The sequence below is a fragment of the Desmodus rotundus genome, chromosome 2, assembly GCF_022682495.2.
Source record: "Desmodus rotundus isolate HL8 chromosome 2, HLdesRot8A.1, whole genome shotgun sequence".
In the NCBI taxonomy this organism is placed as follows: domain Eukaryota; kingdom Metazoa; phylum Chordata; class Mammalia; order Chiroptera; family Phyllostomidae; genus Desmodus; species Desmodus rotundus.
Window position 1 is genome coordinate 178388755 of NC_071388.1, and position 16229 is coordinate 178404983.

General features: G+C 41.0%; 1 protein-coding gene across 9 annotated transcripts in view; it reads right to left on the minus strand.

Moving 5' to 3' along the window:
• ANKRD44 (ankyrin repeat domain 44) overlaps positions 1-16229 on the minus strand; it is a 288800-nt gene that overhangs the window by 137416 nt on the left and 135155 nt on the right. For all 9 annotated transcript variants that reach the window (XM_053918901.2, XM_053918899.2, XM_045198483.3 and 6 more), the window contains exon 3: positions 4572-4650. In XM_053918901.2, coding sequence (XP_053774876.1) covers positions 4572-4650 — 79 coding nt within the window. The remainder of the gene's footprint in view (positions 1-4571; positions 4651-16229) is intronic.

Sequence of the window (16229 nt, forward strand, 5' to 3'; positions counted from 1 at the left end):
TACATACCCACCAGAGAATGGCTCATCATGTGATAATCACAGCACATTGGGGGCCAAAATCAGCACTGCCTGACTTAATCACCCCCTTTAACCTCTGGGCGAAAAATAAATCCAGCTTTAGAGGATGAATATTTGTTATTGTTAGACAGGATAGGCAGCAAACCAAGGCAGGGAGGAGGAGGGAGGCATGTTTCACCCACTAACTCAGCAGTCCTGAGCTTGGTCCGATAATACTGCCAGGTGTTCCAACATCACAAGAAACACCATGCTAACACGGGAGGAGGGCAGTCCTGGAAATTCTATGTATCATCTCCAGTGTCTGGGAAAGAAAGCCTTTGAGACTGTGCTTTCATCCCAAGGCCTGAAAGGCGGGGAAGGACCCACAGTGCCCAAAGGAGAAAGCCCATAAACACCTTTGGGCATTCACGCACCCTCACCGTGCTCCCCACCCCCCACAAAGCTGGCACCACCTTTACCCATCAATCCATATGTAACTTCTTCACCCCCATCCTGCCAACTATATAAGGCCTCAGAGCAAAGGACCTGGGACTCTTGCCATCCCTGCCCTTGCCCCCCTTGCTCTTGCCTTTCTTCCCACCTCAGCAAGGCCTGTTCTCTTCCAGGAGAATGTATCACCACTGAACCTGCTTGCACGCTAATAGACTCGCTGATCTGCAATTCTTTACTGTGTCAGCAAGGAGACCCTAGTTTCTCCTGTAACATTATGCATATGAAAATCAAAAGAAGGACCTGGCATGGCTCTGAAGGCCATCTGCACGGGAATGGAAATCCCATTAAAAAAATCACAGGACACAATTTTACAGGGATACCACTTGTTTGGTGGCCTACATTCAGATAAATTTATCATTTTTAATTAGTACTTACACCTGACAAACACTCCCATGTTAGAAGGTAGGTACTTCCAGTTTTCTTCCTTCAGCCCAGCACTCTCTAACCCTTGTGCATCCCTGGAGCTTCTCTACAAGCTATTGTCACTGTGGCCACTTTGCTGTGTGCTCTGCTTCCCATACCTCAACCCTTGCCTCTTAACTCTCATCCACTCATTAGTTCGCACTGATCTCATTCATACATCTCTGGGCAAATACTTCAGCAAGCTCTTGACCTTTCTCTCTGACTTAAGCCTCACCAGGCCTGTTCCAAAACAGAAGCTAGAGTCAGGTGTAGAGAAATAAAGCCAGAATCTAGTCTGGTGGTTATAAGTCTGTCTGCTTGAGGCATTCAGGGCTCTATCTGCCTGGCTAATAGGAGATAATGTAAGTAGAAATTAAGTGGGCTTGGGTTACAGTGCGCTCTGTAAGTTAACACAACAATAGAGAACACAGCTGTAATGAGCTATTCTGGCAAGGCAAAATTATGTGTCCAACATGGGAATCATTAACACCTCATTCATTATTAAGTTGGAAAACAGTTTGATTGGACTCTCTAAAGGGTCAGCTGCCAGACATAAGCTCAGAAATGGAAATAATCATGCTCTTACAGTGATATTTCCTTAGGAATATAATATACAAATTGGACACAGGAGCTCTCAGGGAAAATTAAAGTCATGTGACTTCCAAGCATTTACCTAAGCTTCCACGGTTGGGTAAAATTGCTAAAGAACTTTCCCAATGGTCTCGCTAAATCTTTCTAATTTGATGGTGGGAGGAAGAAAAATTCTATGGCATATGCCACCCAAAATTACACTAGAAAGCTTAACGGCTCAGTACTTCCAACACCAAAGCGGTGGGTGGATCAAGATTCATGGAACAGCTTTTCCTGGCCCTACTGAATGAGCTACATTTAAGAGGCTGGTGGATTCCACACCCCTGCGGAGGTGACATGAAATCAAGTTTCTCAATCACTAACGACCAGATGCCTGAAGAAAACAGATGAGTCAACTTCACCTTGCAGAATTAAAACCTTCCCTTTCAGAAGTGGAAAAACAAATAACCAAAAAACAAATTTGGGGTCTAAGACAAGGTTTGGAATTCGCACATTCAGGAACCGAACATTCCTCTGAGAGCTGAGATGTCTCTTAATACAACGTTTGCATGGTGAGTATAGCTAGTTGGGACCATTAGGTATCATACCAGAAAATTCTTCATTTTACCCCGCCTGAGTTCTCCCTACAGTTTTCCATGGGCCAAATTCTACTGCGGGGACAACCGATCAGGTAGTGGTGGCTCTTAGCCATTGTCTATGCCAGCACCAAACGGTGCGTGTTTATTTGGAATACAGCCCTGGGACATCTTTAGAATTGTCAGAAGGGAGGCCTGTTCTCAAAAACACAAGGAATACCACACAAAATCTAGCCGAATCTCCATGCATCCATCAGGAGCGCAGGGTACGCATGTTATAAGGCTCAGAATATTTGTTTCCTGAGAAAACCTACCTCAGGAAGATGAACGCCACAAAAATAGGGCAATGTGAATCTTCCTTGTGCATCCCAGCACAAGTCTTGCTTCTTTTCCACAATGTTCCCACATCTGCTTAAACGCATGCTTCAGCTCCTACCTTTGCAAAACCTACTCTGGGGTTCGACAGTTTCCCTTTACTGCTGCAAACAAAGGCCAAGCCTTGTATAGGCCTGTTGCATGGTCTGAGGGCAGAGGCATTTCCCCCAGATTTGAACCTTCCCGAACAAAAAGGAGAAGGCAGAAAGCCGGCCGGTCTGCATGCGGTGCACACTAAGAGCGTGCAGGTGCTGAGATCCATCCAGGCATCTGTCTGGCAAGTGCTCCAGGGAGAGAGCATGCACTGATTAGAGACCTGTCTGCTGAGATGTGCCCAGCGTGCGGGTTTCCAAAAACGAAAGCATTGGTATTTTTAATTCAGATAAAATATTTCAAGTCCACAGAAAAATAAAGAGAATAATATCACAAAGACCAGTGTACACACAAATAAGATTTAACACGTGTGTGCCATATTTGCTTCCAATTTTTAGGAAATAAAGTATTTTACAGAGTTGTAGTCTCTCTTCTATCCTTTTCTGAAAACTTCTCACTCCACCTGCCTCTTGAGAGGTAAACACTATCCAGAAATTGATGTTTCTTCTCCTTCCATGTTGTTATGTTTTTATTACATAGTCGGAGTCATATATCCATAAACAAAACAAAGCATCATTTTGCAGCTACTCAAACATAAATAAATACACACATTTGTGTCTGCTCATACAAATTTTAAGAAGCCAGTTTTCTTGTTTATTCCTTTTTTTTACAATGGAAAAATAAAAACATAGTCAAATATAATAAACTAATCAATAGTACTGGGCCTAATTAGAGAGTCAGAAATCAGATCTTCAAAACAATGTAAAAGTTTTACCGGAGATGTCATTTCCAACAAACAACTTCTTGCACTGTCTTATGTCTACTGGTAAAATCTCTGATCAAGTGAGCTTCTGTGGGCACAGCAAAGAGTTGTGTCTGGGTTCATTATACTGGTCAATCTAGTAATTGGTCATTTAAATTTTTGTCTGCAATTAACCTTAAGTACAGCTGGTATTGTTTTGTTTGCTTTTGTTTTGGCTTGGTTTTTTGATTTCTTCATAAGCTTATCACAGTTTTATTACTTGAGTAGCTAAGGTGTTATATTCAAGAGGGAAAGAAAAAATCTAGAGAGTCCTTTTTTAAAAATCTGGAAGATACATACTTCAACACTTCCTATTTTGAGTCACTTAAATGACTTAAAATACATGCCATCTTCTCATCCACACAACAATCTGAGATTTATTGAAGAAACAAAACTTCTCCCTTTAAGCCATTCTCTACATATCCTATCCTCAAAATGACTATGGTATTTCAACTCTTGAAACTGATGTGATATGAGAAGATATTCACAAATCTGCCAAGGGTAATAAAAAAAGAAAAAGCAAACATTTCATTTACAGCATCTAGATATTAAACACGTATGAATGGAGAAAATCATGGGTCCCAACCAATCATTTCTGCATGTATGCAGCAATAAAAATGTACGCACACACACACACGCAGTTCACCAATTATCTCAGACCATAAAGGTGAGATTATACTCATATTTCCCAAGTGGCATCTTGCTAACCTGGGAAAAAAAATGAATGAACATCCAATAGCGAGTAATGAGATCTGATCCTCTTACCTCAACTGTCACATCTCTGTTACTTCTTTTTCTTTTTGTAAGGAAGGACACTATTTATTTATTTATTTATTTAGTTTTATCCTTACCAGAAGACATGCTTATTGATTTTAGAGAGAGGGGAAGGGGTAGAGAGAGGGAAAGAAACATCAATGTGAGAAACATTGATTGGTTGCCTCTAGTACACACCCCGACCAGGGTCCAAACCTGCAACCTAGGCGTGTGCCCTGACCAGGAATCGGACCCATAACCTTTCAGTTTATAGGACAATGCTCCAACCAACTGAGTCACACCAACCAGAGTACTGTAACTTCTTAAAATCTCTCTCTTTTTTAAAAACTTTTTAATTGAATTTATTAGGGTGACATTGGTTAATAAAATTATATATGTTTCAGGTGTACGATTCTACACTAATCATCTGTATTTTGCACTATGTGTTCAACAGTATAGCTGATACTTACCTGAAAGAATCAGAAGTTCAATAATCTCTGCATCTCCCAGAAATGCGGCCACATGAAGGGGAGTTCGCTTCTCAGCATCCTGAAACAATGGCAAAAACAGTCAGTGGTGGTTGGAGGTGCCTTTTGTCGACATAGTAAGACAAGTCACTCACTCTGAGGTGACAAATACCTAGTCAGGTGAGTTCTGGTTGTACATTTCTGTCATCTTCTCACACAGTCACATGTACAAAAGATTCCGTTTTTGGTGTCGGTGTGCCGTGTGGGCCTCCCTGCTCCTTTTATGGAAGGCCAGCTCAGGTCAAGAATGGACCATCATGCATAGGATGGTGAAACTCAATTTATTTTATTTTATTTATTTATTTTTTAAAATTTTTATTGTTATTCAAGTACAGTTGTATGCCTTTTCTCCTACTCAATTTATTTTAAAACCTTCAGTGATGGCTGAAAAAACAAACTCGAACCTTTCTACCTGCCTTAACAGCCTAGTTCAAAGCTTTCAATGGTTTATTTTCATTCTTGAATTGTTCACAAGGACATTAAATATCAGTATGGTCATTTTCTTTTTTCCATCTCCATTAATTGTTGCCTAGCCTGCTTTCCATTCATGTAATATTTATATTGGCCTCCCCACGCGAATGCCTACTATGTGCCAAGAACCAGTTTCTGGGGACAGAAGGTGACTGTGCCAGGCCCAGTCCCTGCCTTCACAAAACTCACATTCACGTGGGGAGGCCAACAGCTGTCATATAAACAAATGACACATAAGATCATTTCAGATGCTGCTAAAGGCTGTAACAAAACTGAAACCAGGTAATGGTACCACATAACAGGGAAGGGGGGAATAAACTTCCTTAGAGTGGTCAAGGAAGGTCTGTCTGAGGCTGCTGGTGACAAAGCTGGGAGCTGAGGTAGACATTATCTTTTCTGTTTTATAGATGAGAAACTGTGGCTCAAATACATTAAGCAATTTCTTCAAGTCCCCATTAGAACATAGCAGAGGCAAGCTTAGATCTCCACCGGTCAGGCTCCAGGCTAAGTCCTAGGCAAGGCCTTTAACATACTGTGCTGAGAGGCAATACAATAACACACAGGGGGAAAACATTGCTTCCTCAGCTGAACCTGGGAGATAGTAATATCTACCTTAGAGAACTGATAAGAGAATTCAAGACAATGTAAGTAGACAAGGCCCTGGGCACACACAGCAAGCGCTCCATGCAGAGCCATTATTGCCATCAGCATCAATAGTTGTGTGATTCCTTCCCTCCAAGACAGAATTCTCACAGCACAACGACTCACTCCCATCTATCTCTATAATAGTAGCAAACTAGGTGCTCAGCAGAAACTGGCCTGACTGGACTGGTCTGCATGCATGGTCTCTTCCCCAAATTCCACTGACTGCTCCTTGACATTGGTAACCAAAGTGTGTAAGCTGCCTTTGAGGTTTCTCCCCAAACTAGCATGCATTCTAGTTTCCCGAGATTCACGGACTTCCCATTAATTTTAATCATCATCCCTGTGACTACTTGCTTGTACAATCCACCTAACAACCCTTGATTAGCCCAAGGATATCATTCCACTTTCTGACAGTTCAAGCCCTCTGCTCTTGTTCAGTCTCTTTCAGATGATTGCTTTTAGGCATTTCGTGCCTCACTAACATCTAGAACAGATGGCACGCAGGGTATGTGACAAGAACTGATCTGCAAACCAGTCTATTTGTTAGGAGCTCTGGTAACCAGGCTTTACCAAGGATAGACTAACTTTTAAGTGGATAAAAAGAAGAATCTGCATTAGCTGGGAATTCATGTTGCCAATGCTTGCTGCAGGTAATTACTGCAGATAAGTAGAATGGGGCGGTCTCGTCACTATTCTGTATAAAATAGTGGTATGCCTTGGAAAATTCAGTAAGATACACAACCATGGTTCACCCTCCTATAACTAGCTATGTCACCCTTTCTGTGAATATGAAGATTCAATATTTGAAAATACATTTGCTTATTTGAGAATCCAGTGTATTAACTTATGGGATGAATTGTACAAATAACTGAGACCAGACTCCCACGAATGTTTTCTATTCCTGTTTCTTCTGTTGAGATTCTACAAGCATTTTCCATTTTAGCCTCATATTCCCTTTGAATCCCCACTAAAATATTTCCCTTGAATCTTGGGATAAAAGTTAAATAATTATACGTTCTTCTGTGAATTGAACTGGTTCCAGGATTTGGTTCAACAAATTAAACCTTACCTAAGTGATTTCAACAAGGAGTAACCCAACCCAAATCATGACTTCATTTGACCTGAAGCAAAGTCAGTGCTCTGTTTGAGAATTCAGCCTCAAATAAAGCCAAGAAAACCCTAGTATCTAAATCTGGTGGCCTGTTATTATATGACTGGCCTTGGACATTCTGTGACCCCTTTTATGACACTTTCATGATGTGGCTTGTTCAAACTAAAGATTCTATGGTATAACTTGGGTATGTTATGTGAGAATATATTGTAAAAGTTCTTGATTGTAAATCCCAGTGTCCCCTGTTAATATGCATTTAAAAGTTTCCTGTGGCTTCCGGTACATTTCTGCCAATTGCTCATCTCCTTCAGTGACACACCACAGACGGGTAACTGCAGAGAAGACCTGTATTCGAACAGAAGTCCTTTCGTTCTCTGAAGCAACAGAATCATACAAACAATTTCACGTGCCGTTAAGACCTTAACCAAAATAACCATGCATTTCTATTATTGACCAAGGGTTGCCAACACCTGCTCCCCAGCAGGAACCTGAGTGGCGTGCAGGATCATGAGTCAAGGGTGACTAACAGAGTCACAGTCATTACCACAGTCAGTGAAATTATCCAGAGGGTTGCAGTTCGTCCTCTGCCTAAGTTTGAGGCCACCCGACTTTGCCATAAGCTAGATAAATGGAGTAGGAAATGCAATGGAAGGAGAAGGGGGAACACTCGGGGGAAGTGAGAATACTAGTAAAAATAGGTTCTAGGCCAGTGATACGCCTATGGTATCTAAAAGAAACAAAACCTATCTGGTAATTATGGAGTGCTTTTAATTTTTTTTTTCAAAATACCTTTTTACTTATTCTACTACTTGAAGGGCATAACCTCCCTATCAAGGAGACACATCCTTCAGAACTATGTTGTTAAATCTGATCACCATTTAAAAGAGGGCATCTGAGTCCTTGAGTAGTCCATATGACTTGCGCAAGACAGCAAACATGTCAAAGAATTAGCTTCCTAGCTTCCAATCTGTATCTGAAGATTGACTTAAGGGTAGTTTCTGGGTCAACATTAGAATCCAGAACCAGGCCAGGACTGAAGCAGCATTCCAGCAGAGAAGCTGAGCTGCGTGTTCTGTGCCATTTGCACGCACTTCTGTCTGTCGCCCACGTGAACTCTCCGTGATAACCAACAGCAGATGAATGGTCGTGTAGGTCTCTACACCACCCCTGAACTCAAGAGGAGAAAATAATTCAAAAGCAAGCACAGTAAGATCAACACACACTGGAAATGGTTCTCTGGGGTAGTTTTTAACAGATTGTTCAAGTATCAACCAAAAACAGACATTTTTTCCCATTACCTTGTATCTCCAATTCCAAGTAGCCTTTTGCAAAAAGATTCGAAACCATAAAAAGACCCAGGCTTCTCCAGAAGGAAGGAAGGTAAACCCTTCCTTTCTATGAATAGCCAAAGACACACACAGCTAGTTGGTATCTGAGCTAAATTTGCAGTATGTCACAAAGACATCAGGCAGAGGAAGTTTCTGCCATCTGTTTACCAAAGAAGCAGATGAAAGAAAATAGGGAACTGGAAGTGTATACACGTAAAGTGAGCTTGACTTGGGCAGAGAGTTTATTTTGGCGGCTAAAAATACTGTGTAGACTGAGGACGCAGTCCAAGCCTTTGTCTTAAAGATTCAGAATTGTTTATTGCATGCTTCGGAAACTCTCAGAAGTGCATGATAAGTATCTGCCGTACGTTCAAACAAACATCCCTCCCTACATATAAATATCTTGCATACCAAGACATGCAGTTGGAGCAATGTTAAGAAACAAGCCCAGCAAAGCCTGCATGGAAGACATTGAGTTCCGACCGTCAATCCTGACTCCACTGACATCAAAGAAGCAGGGAGATAACTGATGGGTTGTGCCCAACAAGCTTCCTGTGACGGCAGAGGTAGGCAAGAAGATGTCTGAAGACACTGACCACAGAACAGGTCCCTCAGAGATACTTCAAACCATGTGAGGAAAGGAGCCAAAGACACGTAATCGATTTAAGTCAAACGAGGCAAATAAGAAAGACAGTTGGTTTTAAGGTGGAGGATTAAAAGAAGTCTGTAAAGAAGAAAAGAAAGCAAAGGAGAAAAACAAGTACCATGTTTCCTTTTAAATCTTTCATTTTTCTTTCAAGTTAGCATCTCACAAATATAGACAAACAGAAAATAACAGATCTATCTGTTCTTACCAGAAAAATCAAACATCTTAACATTTTTCTGTACCCACTTCAGAACTTTGTTTTAAAAATACCTTTAGGGGTCAGGTGCCACAAATACTGTGGCTTACTTGCAAATGGTTCAGAAAATAACTTGAAAAATGAGAGAGAGAGACAGACAGAGAGGGAGAGAGAGAAAATAGGTAGGTTAGGCTGTTTCCAATTCTTCACCATTACCAATGGTGTTGCAATGTACATCTTTCTACATGCCTCCCTGTGCATGTCTGAAAATTTCTCTAGAGCAGATACCAAGAAAAGGATATATTCATATTCAACTTTATTAGGTAATGGTCAGACAGCTTTCAAAAATAGTTTTCCCAATTAACACTCCCACCAGCCACATATCAGGTCCTTTTCCCCACATCCTTGCTAGTATTTGATGTTATCAACCTTATTACTCATTGCCAATATGATGTACATGGCATGATATTTCACTAAGTACAAGTGAGGCTAGGATTCTTTTCATATGTTTATTAAAAGTTCTGGCTTCTTCAACCACAAACAGCCTGTACAAAATCTTTACTCAGTTCTACATTCAACTATTAGCCTTTTTCTTATGATGTGTGGAGTCTTCAAATATTATTTAATCCAACTTTCAATTCAACTTTCAAAGTATGCCCTCACTTACACACAGCAAAGATAAATCAATGCCTACTCCAGGTCCCCATGAGAGAAAAATTTAGACTTACGTCATTAGGAGTCTTTCGTGCATGCATGCATTATGCCATGGAGCTGGATGTTCCTTGCTGGAATTTTCTGTCTCAAAGGTGAGAGCAAATCTCTGCCCATGTTCACCCCCACCATCAGACAACTTTATTCAACCATCATTCTGTTGGTATTTTAACCCATCCATTTGAATGCACACAGATGTCTGAGAAACACTAGTGTATTTTGTTTGCTATGCCTAATGACCACACAGTAAGTTCAAACCTCAAAACTGTATCTAATTCTTGAAACTAAACCAGGATCACTTAAAAGACTTTCAAATGAAAATAAAATAAAATAAATTAGAATGCCAAAGACATTTTTATTATATCTGCCTTAGATATCTAAATCCTGGGTACTCGTATTACACTAATTTTCTAAACTTAAATATATAGTAAGCAAAAATTATTTCAGAGATTTAATACTTTCTAATTTGATCCTTAAAACAATAGTGATAAATACTATCACTCCCATTTTATAACTGAGGAGCCGAGACTTTGAGGTGACAAGTAACTGGACCAGCGTCACACAGCCCGTAAGCTGTGGAACCAAGATTCAGAACCAGATCTGATGCCGGTGCTCGTGTTCTTGCTGACTCTCTGACTACTTACAAGCCTTGATAAACAAAATCAAAGTCACTGTTCATTTCAGTTAGTTCTCTTGCCCTAATGCTGTGGACCCAAGGACAGGATTCTCCCAAGGAAAGAGTCTAAGCAAGCAAGAAGAATAAAGCTGGAGAACGAACACTGCCTGAGTTTAAGGCACCCTACAGTAATCGAGACAACTCGATACTGGTGCAAAGACACATATAAGGACAACATACATTTATGATTTTCAAAAAAGAGACAAAGTCAGTTCACTGGTGAAAGGATAACGTTTTTGACAAATGGCACTAAAGTGATTAGATATCCATAATAAGCAAACACACGCACGCACACGAACTCTGACCCAAACCTTATGTGCTTGACAAAAATTAAATCACGATGGATCATAAAACCAAATGTAAAACTTAAAATTATACAATGTCTAAAGAAAACATAGGAGAAATGCCTTGTGACCTTGAGTTAAACAAAGATTTCTTAGATATAACACCAAAGCATGAGCCATAAAAGAACAAATGGATAAATTATAATTCATCAAAATTAATAATTTCTGCTCCTCAAAACACACTGTGAGGAGAATAAAAAGATAAGCCAAAGACTGAAAGAAAATATTTTGAAGCATCTATTAAAGGACTTCTACCTAAAACATACACAGAGCTCTCTAATGTGAGAGCAAACAACTCAGTTAAAAAGTAGGCAAAAGGCTTAAACAGACACTTCACCAAAGGAGATACACGGGTAGCAAACACACACATGCAATGATGATCGACATCATTAATCACTAGAGAAATGCAAATCAAAATCACACTGCACACCTATTAAAATAGCTAAAATGAAAAGGACTGACAATATCAAGTATTGATGAGGATGTAGAGGAACTGGAATATTCATATACCGCTGGTGGGAATGTCAAATGGTACAACCGCTTCAGAAAAGAGTTTGGCAAATTCTTAAAAAGTTAACACAGACCAACTATACGATCCAGATCATCTACTCTTAGGTATTACCCACGAGAAATGAAGGCACACGTCCACACAGAGACCTGCACACAAATGTTAATGACAGTCTCGTTTGCAATAGCCCAAAATCAGAGACGATCCAACTTTCCATCAACAGGTAAATGGAAAAAGAAACTGGTACTTCCATTTGATGAAGAACTACTCAGCAATTAAAAGAAATGAACTATTGCTATATGTTACAACGTGGATGAATCAAAATAATTATGCTGAGTGAAAGAAGACAGGCAAAGAAAGAGTGCCCGCTGTATGAATTCATTGGCATAAAATTCCAGGAAATGCAAACTAATGTGCAGAGATCAGGTCAGGGGTTGCCTGAGGAGGCTGGGGGAGATCAGAAGGGTGGGAGGAAAGAGTTCTCAAGGGGCACAAGGAAGCTTTGCGGGGGCGATAGATGTAATTGTTGTCTTGATTGTGGTGATGGCTTCACAAATGTAAAGCGGTCAAAATTGTGCTAATTGTGCACTTTCGGTATGTCTCCTTTATTGTATGTCAAACACAAGCAGCAAATAAAACATAACCTCTCATCTAATACAACAAAGGCATACCTGAGAGTTTTAAGAAAATACATGTAGGCAACATGGCAAATTCAGTTCAGAGGAGAAAAATGGCAAACTCATGAAAAGACATGAGGTAACTCATGTTATGCCCTACTCAGGTATGAACATAAAAGTGAAGTTCTTGCAAAAATATGAAGTGTTGCATTAAAGTCTATATGCTTTTAAAATAGGCACAGGCAAGATTTCTCTTCAAAATCCCCACAGGGGTGTCCAACCCATGGCCCATGGGCCACATGAGGCCCGAGGTGGTTATGAATGCAGCCCAACACAAAACCGTAAATTTACTTAAAACCTTTTTTTGCTCATCAGTTTTTGTTAGTGTTCGTATTTAATGTGTATTTAATGTGTGGCCCAAGACAACTCTTACTCTTCCAGTGTGACCCAGAGACGCCAAAAGGTTGGACACCCCTGCAGCTAGAACATTCACGTTTCCTAAATGAAACCCCTGGTAAACGCCTATTGAGTAGGGTTGGAGAAAAGAAATCTAGGAAGTTACATGGGAAGGTGAATGGTTTATGCGTAACCTGCAGCATGTCAGCTGTGCATTACCAGAGGACCCTTGGGATCTTACCCACGGCTCAGACATTCCTGAGTGTCGGAGCCCTTGGAGAGCAGTCTCTACCTGGGAAAACTGATGGAGTGCCAACTGTTTGTTCTGTTGGCCTGTTATCATTCGGCCAGGGACACTTCTTGAGAGCATATGGAAACAGAACATGGAGAAGGGTACCATTGACAGTGCTCTGTCTAGGCCTACAGAACAGAAAACTGGCCAACGGGCCTGTGCTTTGTCGCCAGTGAAACAAATGGTGCTGTCCACCCAGCCACTGCAAAGACAGCAGTCAGGAGCTCCTGATGAAAGGCGAAGCAGGACGCGAGGGCACCACCTCCCCCTGCATCCTCGAACAATCACGTCCACAGTTGTTCTGTGCGGCATCCCTAGTATATTAAGAAGTAGTGCCTTTAAATTTAAGGTATTTGTTAAGTAGTTTTTCATGAAGAAACTGTAACTCTTGTTTATAGAAAACCTGTTTTACGGCGAAGGACATTTAAGGAAGCACACAGACCAGAACTGCTCTTGGTTCCAATGAGTTAATCAATGAAGGGGGATGTCTACTTTCAGTTAGAGCCCCACCCTAGGCTCACTGTCTCTTTGGTTTGCAGGCTGGCGCTCAATCCACTGAGCCACACCAGCCAGGGCTCACGGTCTCTTTTAATTAGTTCATTAAACAATCTATTCAACAAACATAGATGTCTAATACAAAAGACAGATAACTAAAAAAAAATAATTAGTTGGAAAAGCATCTCCTGTTGACGAAAGGGTTTAGAGAAGGCAGCTGCTCGTTTTTCATGCCTTTAAGGGATAGTGATGGTGAAAATTTGTCATCAGGTAAGTGACCACACAGTATCTCAGAAGAGGAAGCCCAGAATTATGAAATATTTGAACCAGAAGGGTACTAGAGACATCCGGAGAGTTTAACTAATTGCCCAAAGTCACACAGCTGTTAATGGCATTGGCAGACCCTTTCGTTCACACAAATGACAAAGTATTTACTGGGGCCTACTATGTGCCAGACATCGTGCCCAGTCCTAGGATGTAGCGGCATTCAGGAGGCAGGTTCCAGCTCTCCTGGAGCCCCCAAGAGCCCTGCCCTCTTGACTCCAGTGGGCTATTCACTCCAGTAAACTGGTACCAGATTAATCAGCAAAGAGCGGTCAGCAAAGAGCGGACACCCACATACAGTGTTAGAAATCATTGAAAGAGAAGGCAAGAGTGTGGCATGAAAGGAGATATCTACTCTGAATACAACAACGCTTAATTATTGGGTCTGTTTCTCTCGCTCTCTCTTTTATGGGGGTAGGAGGTGAGAGGAATTAAAGCGAAAGCTTACAATAACAAATTCTATGCTCTACAGAAAATCACCTTAACTAAAATGACTAGTATCTCTTTATTAAGTTTTTTTTTCAACTTCCAGGTGGATATTTTAGAAATAGTTTACATGTAATGCTGATAATAAAAATCACCAGCACAGTTATGTGGACCTAAGATATCAGATTGGATCAATACACCAAGATGTTAAGAATGATTATTCTCTGGGTGAGGAATTTTATGGGTGTTCTTCACTTACTTCTTTCTTTGCCTGTATTTCAAGACTTGTAGGTAATGCAGTTTAGAAACAAGAAAACAAAATTCTTTTACAAATAACAATTTCCTATTTAAAAAAAAACAGATCTCTAACAAGAGCTAGTTTTAAATATTACATATAAATAATAAATTGCTGGACATTATTTCCTGTCCAGAGCCTTAATTATCTTATAGTAGATTTTAAATAATTGACATTTGAAAAAATAAAAAATTGTATGTAAATGTGCTTCTTTGCAAACGACAAAACATTATGTTTGGGACTAAACATGGGGACATTGTAATTTGTGTAACACTCCACGGGGCTGCCAAAGTGCTACCCACACAACGCATCGGCTGAGTCTTAAGAAAACCCAGAGAGAATGACCAAGCAGGTACTGTTATCCTAGTTTTACAGGACAGGAATCCAGGCTGACTCGGAGAGTTAAACGACTTGTCCAAAGTCACACATCGATGTTTGGTGACTCTGGGTTTACTGATTCCACGTTCTCTGTGTTCTCTCCCACAATAGTACATAGGGCCTTACTCATCAGTAAGAGCTCCTCTCCAGGTAAGAGGGAGCCTGCTTCCCCCTCCTCACTGCACTTTGAAAGCCTTTGGTCCTACTCTGATCTTTCCTGTCAAGTGACCTGCAGGGCAGGGGCACATGCGCGCACACACACATTCATTAGAAGCATCCTTGTGTGGCCAAAAGAATGCAGACTCTGGCGTCAAATGACCTGACTTCAAATCCTTCCTCTGTTACTTGAGCTGTGCAACTTTGAGCAAATAACTCAGTCTCTCTGAGACTCATTTTTTCTTTTCTGTAAAATGAAAACATGATCAAACTAGATGTCCAATAAATATTGGCCATCCTAGTATTATGATTATAGACATTTTTATGGCTTATCCTGATTTTTTTTCAGATCCTCTTGGTGATTACACAAAATAAGGAGATTCAGAACAGTTTCCCGAGAAACAATTTCACTGTTAAGAAATTATACTTACCAGTAGAAGGATGCAGCTGCCCACTCAAAGCCGGCCAATAGCAGAAGCTGTCAACCTCCATGGGCTTGGCCATTGCGTTCTGTCTACCTCAACCCAAAGGCAGCCGAAGCATCTCCCAGACCCCAGAGTTGGGCCTGGCATGATTCATCCTTTCTCTCATGGAACAACAGTGGTTCTATCGCATAGAACTACCTAAAGCACCTACACCTTAGCAGCTATAAACCCTTGCTCAGAATAGTCATATCTGGTTGCAACCTGGGCAGATGGGAGCTGCCCTGGGGGGTTAGATGCTGTGTCCTTTCTCTCCTCCCCTAAAGCTGAAAACTTTCTAAACATCCTCAAGCTAAGATGCCCTCACCAAAACTTTCTGACAGTTACAAGAGAGTTTTGCCACCCAAGACACCTATGCTATCAATAAAAGTCCCCCTTATTAATAACTTATTAGAAGTAAAGCCACCACAGACTCTTTAAAACAAACTGGTTGTCCTCAAGAAGACAGCCAGGAGGCCGTGTCTTATAATCTTTAAGTCAATGCTAATCTTAGATCTCTCCCCAGCTTCACCCCTAAGAAGATATGCCTAAGTTTTTAAACATAACTTCGCTGACACGATTTCTCCTCCCATCCTCAATGTAAAGATGCTTAGGTTGCCACTCCCTGAATGCCACAGGACAAAACAATAGAGCTCTAGGACCTCTGGCCTACTTTTTATGCACCATTCTATTTCTAAGAATCTGTGTTTCTTAGAATCTATAAATCTGTAAGTGTCCTACCACAAATCCGATGAGCGTCTTCTACCCTCTCCTTGCCAAAGCAAAGGCTGCTGGCCACGCGATCTCCTGACCAGAAGGTGAGCCTCGGGTACATGGAAATGCAAGAAGTGTGATGCTTCAAGACACTCAACACAAAACAAGTCTTCTTGAGAAGAAGCAGGGGCATTAAACATAAATAAGGAAAACATTTAAAGTCACAAAACAGGGAGCCTCTGATTTTGGGTGTTGAGTCACTTGGAAGAGTTTTTTCCACACTCAGCTCAAGTGTCTTTTCCTCTGAAAGCTCTTCTGACTCTCTAGACCAGGGGTGTCAACCTCATTTTCACCGGGGGCCACATCAGCCTTGCGGTGGCCTTCAAAGGGCCGAATGTAATTTTAGGACTG